This window comes from Salmo trutta, chromosome 10 (assembly GCF_901001165.1).
Source record: "Salmo trutta chromosome 10, fSalTru1.1, whole genome shotgun sequence".
NCBI lineage: Eukaryota > Metazoa > Chordata > Actinopteri > Salmoniformes > Salmonidae > Salmo > Salmo trutta.
Genome location: NC_042966.1, coordinates 9,898,443 through 9,904,787, shown reverse-complemented (window position 1 = coordinate 9,904,787; position 6,345 = coordinate 9,898,443). Strand labels below are relative to the sequence as shown.

Below are 6,345 nucleotides of genomic sequence, written 5' to 3'. Positions count from 1 at the left end.
AAGATTAATAGTAGGAATTGCCCACACACCGGTGTCTCATGAGCTGCGCAAAACGCCATTTTGGAGTGACTGAAAGAGACGAAAGATCGAGAAGCCGTGTTCTAAGGTGAATATATCATACCTACATAACAGCGTACATGACGTTATGTTAACATACAATAATGTATATGTTCGAGTGAACTAAAATCAGACAAAAATGTCCCGTTTCCGCTTGCTCGAATGACGTCATCATTTCCTCTACATCTGACGCGTCATTAGCTAGCTACATATGCTATTGCTAAGTTAACTAACATTGCCTCGTCCTTCAGGCCATTTGCTGACCATAGTTTTGACATACGATTGGTACCAAATGTGTGTAAAACGACACGTTCGGTCAACGTATGAAATACCTGAGATCCTCCGTTTGTTGTGTTATGGTTGTCTTAACTAGCATCCGCCCATGCTGGCTAACTAGCTAAGCTTCTTCGTTTAGCTTTAGCTAGCTAGAATAAGAATATTGTCGGCCGTCCAGTTCACTGTCTACCGGGTACGACTGTTGCGAAGTAAATGTTTATATTTGAATCACAATTGTATGGTGCTTTCTAGATCTGATGGGAAGCATTCAGGCTTAGCTAAGCGAGAGGCCTTCCTCGGCCAGTACTAATCGTGCTGTTTGGATAGCATGGCTAACGTAGGTGCATTCATAATTGCATCGAGTATTGAAACTAGGACGGAGGAGCAATCACAAACTTGGCAAAATAATGACTACATTATGGTGATGATTATTGTCCCAGAACTCCAGCTATCGAGCTCATACCCCTGATAGGCTCAAAGCAGCTTGCAGTGGCCTGTCAGCTGACATCAATTGTACTGCAGGTTGTATGCAGCGATGAAGGAAACGGGATATTTTCGACTTGGAAAGTCGTAGACGGAGGTCCGACTTTTCCAGTTGGAAAGTATCAGAATCAACCAATAGGAAGCTCCACGGAAAAAAGCGTACGCAAATTTTAACTCGTAGGTTCCGAATTGTGTTAAACAAGGCAGTAGTTTATGCTATGTGCACTTAACGTGGGTGGGAACTAATTTTGTGGGCCACATTGGGTTTTAAAAATTCAGCAGAGCCACACTGATTTTTTTTCTGGACTGATTTGTTAGTCAAAAGCAATTTGCCGGGCTGATAAAGTGCAGTTATTTGAAAACGTATAGGTTCATTATAATTTCTACATACGTTGTCTAGTTTTAGAAGTTCAGGAGTGGCCTGGAGTTTATTTTTATTTTTTTACCCCCCAACCCCAATTTTTTTGTTGTTGAAATATATACATAAAAGTACAATACCAGTCAAAAGTATGGACACACCTACTCATTATAGAGTTTTTCTTTATTTGTACTATTTTCTACATTGTAGAATAATAGTGAAGACATCAAAACTATGAAATCAATCAATAAAATGTATTTATAAAGCCCTTCTTACATCAGCTGATGTCACAAAGTGCTGTGCAGAAACCCAGCCTAAAATAAAACACGTGGAATCATGTAGTAACCAACAAAGTATTTAAACAAATCAAAACATATTTTATATTCTTCAAAGTGGCCACCCTTTGCCTTGATGACAGCTTTGCACACTCTTGGCATTCTCTCAACCAGCTTCATTGGACTCCCGAGTGGTGCAGCAGTCTAAGGCACTGTTTAGCCCTATTTGGTAAAAGACCAAGTCTATATTATGGCAAGAACATCTCAAATAAGCAAAGAGAAATGACAGTCCATCATTACTTTAAGACATGAAGGTCAGTCAATCTGAAACATTTCTAGAACTTTGAAAGTTTCTTCAAGTGCAGTTGCAAAAACCATCAAGCGCTATGATGAAACTGGCTCTCATGAGGACCGCCACAGGAAAGGAAGACCCAGAGTTACCTCTGCTGCAGCTGATAAGTTCATTAGCGTTAACTGCACCGTCAGATATTGCAGCCCAAATAAATTCTTCAGACTTCAAGTAACTGACTCATCTCAACATGAACTGTTCAGAGGAGACTGAGCGAATCAGGCCTTCATGGTCGAATTGCTGCAAAGAAACCACTACTAAATGACACCAATAAGAAGAAAAGACTTGCTTGGGCCAAGAAATGCGAGCAATGGACATTAGACCGGTGGAAACCTGTCCAAATTTGAGATTTTTGGTTTCAACCGCCGTGTCTTTGTGAGTAGGTGAACGGATGATCGCCACATGTGTTTCCCACCGTGAAGCATGGAGGAAGAGGTGTTATGGTGTGGGGGTGCTTTGCTGGTGACACTGTCTGTGATTTATTTAGTAATCAAGGCACACTTAACCAGCATGGCTACCACAGCATTCTGCAATGATACACCATCCCATCTGGTTTGCGCTCAGTGAGACTATCATTTGTTTTTCAACAGGACAATGACCCAAAACACACCTCCAGGCTGTGTAAGGGCTATTTGAACAAGAAAGAGAGCGATGGCATGCTGCATCAGATTACATGGCCTCCACAATCACCCGACCTCAACCCAATTGAGATGGTTTGGAATGAGTCGGACCGCAAAGTGAAGGAAATGCAGCCAACAAGTCCTCAGGATATGTGGGAACTCCTTCAAGACTGCTGGAAAAGCGTCCCTCATGAAGCTGGTTAAGAGAATGCCAAGAGTGTGCAAAGCTGTCACCAAGGCAAAGGGTGGCTACTTTGAAGAATCTTAAATATATAATATATTTTGATTTGTTTAACACTGTTTTGGTTACTACGTGATTCCATATGTGTTATATTATAGTTCTGATGCCTTCACTCTTATTCTACAATGTAGAAAATAGTCAAATAAAGGAAAAACCCTTTTAATGAGTAGGTGTGTCCAAACTTTTGACTGGTACTGTATGTGGACACACCTTAAAACTAATGGATTCGGCTATTTCAGCCACACCCATTGCTGACGGGTGTACAAAATCGAGCACACCGCCATGCAATCTCCATAGCCCAACATTGGCAGTAGAACGACCTTACTGAAGAGCTCAGTGTCTTTCAACGTGGCACCGTCATAGGATACCACCTTTCCAACAAGTCAGTTTGTCAAACTTCTGCCCTTATAGAGCTGGCCCGGTCAACTGTAAGTGCTGTTGTTGTGAAGTGGAAACCTCTAGGAGCAACAACTGCTCAGCCGCGAAGTGGTAGGCCACACGAGCTCACAGAGCGGGACCACCGAGTGCTCTGAATCTTATTTAATTTGGTTGATTCTGGTACTTTCAAGTGAGGAAACTCATCTTTCTACAATGAGTTTCCAAGTCGGAAATGTCTACGTTTCCTAGTTCCGACTAGCCAGTGAACGCGGCATTAGCTCTGACGTGCTAAATGCACTGAATGCATGCACAGTCATACATCTAACTAAAGCTGTAGGCTACATAACATAGGCTGTTGGGTTTGGGGAATATGTCGGTGGTTGGGAGTTCATTTCTGCAGACTTATCTGCCCCCTTGAATTTACATAGCTAATAGTATTCCGTTTACTGATTACCTCATTTCACCTTGCATTCCTCTTTCTCCTCATATAAGTTACCATGGGGAATATGTTTGGAAGCCTGTTCAAGGGCCTATTTGGCAAGAAGGAGATGAGGATTCTCATGGTTGGACTCGATGCTGCCGGAAAAACAACCATCCTGTACAAACTCAAACTAGGAGAGATTGTCACCACCATTCCTACAATTGGTAAGGACAATTTTCCTTGAATGCATTAGCCTATCACCAAAAGGAATTCCACTGCCAGATTCGGCTACGTATGGAATATGTGCCTCACTAATGCCTCTGTAACATTCTGTGTTCTTTGTCCAGGTTTTAATGTTGAAACGGTAGAATACAAGAACATCAGCTTCACAGTGTGGGACGTTGGCGGTCAAGACAAAATCAGGCCGTTATGGCGCCACTACTTCCAGAACACTCAAGGTAAGATCCAATGGTGCTTTGAAGAGCGTTGGCAACGGTGGTCCATAGATGGCCCCATCATTACAAGAACAAGGCTCGCTAGTCAGAGAACCAGTGTCACATTCTCAATATCTAACTGTGTACCTCTGCAGGGCTTATCTTTGTGGTGGACAGCAACGACAGGGAGCGAGTGAACGAGGCGAGGGAGGAGTTGCAGAGAATGCTCGCAGAGGACGAGCTGAGAGATGCCGTGCTGCTCGTTTTTGCAAACAAACAGGTGAGCTTGTTTACTTTGTGCAAAGGAGGGTGTTCATATCTGAATTCTGACTGCCCTACCTCCTTGTAGTGCTCTTTTCTCCTGCTGAACATTATGTGAGTGGACTGATCATGCACACATAATCATTATTTGCATTGCCAACCCCTTGCGCTATCACTGGGCTTGAGTAAGATATTATAATTGCACAGTGTGGTAGAGGATAAATCATTTGAACCCCCTTTCTCAGGACCTTCCCAATGCAATGAATGCTGCGGAGATCACAGACAAGCTGGGGCTCCACGCTCTCCGCCAGCGCAGCTGGTACATCCAAGCCACCTGTGCTACTAGCGGGGACGGCCTCTACGAGGGCCTCGACTGGCTCTCCAACCAGCTCAAGAACCAGAAATGATCCATTCCACCATTTCCCCCCCCCCTTCTTTCTGTCTGACAAGATGGCAGCACCGGTTCCAAGCCCCTGGACCTTCGGAACTCCTCTCTCCACAATCTTTCTCCAAAAACCACATCCTCCATCTCTTTTTCTGTATCAATCCTTACTCCTGGGGCTCTAGCCTGTGCTGCTTGTGTGTGTGTACTGTGTGTTTGCAGTCGTGTGTGGGTGTGAAGGAGTCCCTGTGTCTGTTAGCTGGGATTGGGAGTAACCCTGGCGTGCCTTTAACACACCTCCGGTGGAAATGGTGGTCTGGCTCCTCAAGCGCCACCCCACCACATCCCACCCAGGCCAACTCTGTCTTGCACGATCCCCTCTTCCCCATACCAAGCATGGTTTTTACAAGGCAAAGAAAGAGCAAGAGTGCAAACGGTTCTCCTCTCTCTCCTTGGTAGATATTTAACTTTATTTGTCCCACCAGTGTTGAGACTGAATAATAGGCCTTGCATTTTAACGTGTTTGTTTTGAAACCTTACCTAGCCCCACCTGTGATAAAACCACATCGTGACCTGTATCAGGTTGAAACAAATCAAAAAGATCTCCTTCCACTCTTGGTCGTTCTTTGCATCATTTGAAAACCATGCTTTTCTTTTTTTATTATTATATTACCAACATCTCTTAGCAATGGTTCTCTAGCGAACACTACCCTTTTCCCTGCAAGAGAGGGAGAGACCATGAAGCACAAACCAACAACCATAGGGAAATATTCTCCCTCTAAGGTTAAAATTCGCTTTGAATTTTAAAACGGTAAATGTTACATGACTTCCTTTTTGGTCATTTTTGAATTGTGAAAACTTGACACATTTTGACCAAATTTATTGACTGAATTTAAAGCAAAGGTTGTCCTAATGGCAAAAGTTGTTCCTGCATTTTCAATTTGTCACCTATTTATTCAACTGAGCATTTCGACACATGGTTGTTTTCATAGGCTGCATTGGGCTGGTCGACTGTTGACATTCAGAAGCTTCAAACTTTATTCCTTGAAATGTTCCATGTCTGTTGTCTCTAGTTCTAGCATTTCTGTTTGTTCAACTGCTGAACCAAATGCAGTATGACAAATCTTGTATATTAAACGTAGTGTACCCTCAAGGGTGTAAACGCTCTACATTTTGTGTTCTACCTGGAAATGTTCAAGAGATTATTATTATTATTATTCTTGTCTCAGAGGTTGGCTGTACCCAGCTTCTTGCTCATTTTGTGGCTGTGATGAAGGAAAAGCACCAAATATGCTAGGGCTAGGCTAATGAAGAAAATAAGCCTAGCTCAAGGGTCTGAGTGCTAACATTGGCTACATTTAGCAACTTTGTGCTTCATACTTGAGTTACTAAGACCAACCGGTATTGGTACCAGTACCTCCATTCCAAGAGCTGTAAGAAGGACTACAGAGGGCATGGGCCAGGGGGATAACCGCCCTCTTAAATTGTGTGACTGGAGGTTATGCTGGCACTTCTGTTAAGAATGATTGTAAATCTGTAAGTTTTCCCCTGCAACTGTTTCTGTGGGGTTTTCCTGAACACATTAAACGATATGATTTGATCCGAACAACTTGTGTTGACAATGAGATGATTTGTGTGACAGTGGGAAGAGTAGAATTTAGCTTTAAAGAAAAAAATGTATAGATCCCACAAAGCATTTACCAACTGCAACGTATCTTTTTTGGTGCAGTCCGGACCGGCCTTGATTTCAACGTACGAGAACGTTTGATTTTTGGTCTGGATCAAACCAATCATAGATGTCTATGTTTGG

General features: G+C 43.0%; 1 protein-coding gene across 1 annotated transcript; it reads left to right on the top strand.

The window, feature by feature from the left end:
* On the top strand, positions 1-6,141 carry arf2b (ARF GTPase 2b). Its single transcript, XM_029764318.1, has 5 exons — positions 1-106; positions 3,530-3,682; positions 3,806-3,916; positions 4,048-4,172; positions 4,399-6,141. Exons 2-5 carry the CDS (start codon positions 3,535-3,537, stop codon positions 4,558-4,560), a joined length of 546 nt encoding a protein of 181 aa, XP_029620178.1. The 5' UTR covers positions 1-106; positions 3,530-3,534; the 3' UTR covers positions 4,561-6,141.
* Positions 6,142-6,345: the final 204 nt, after the last annotated feature.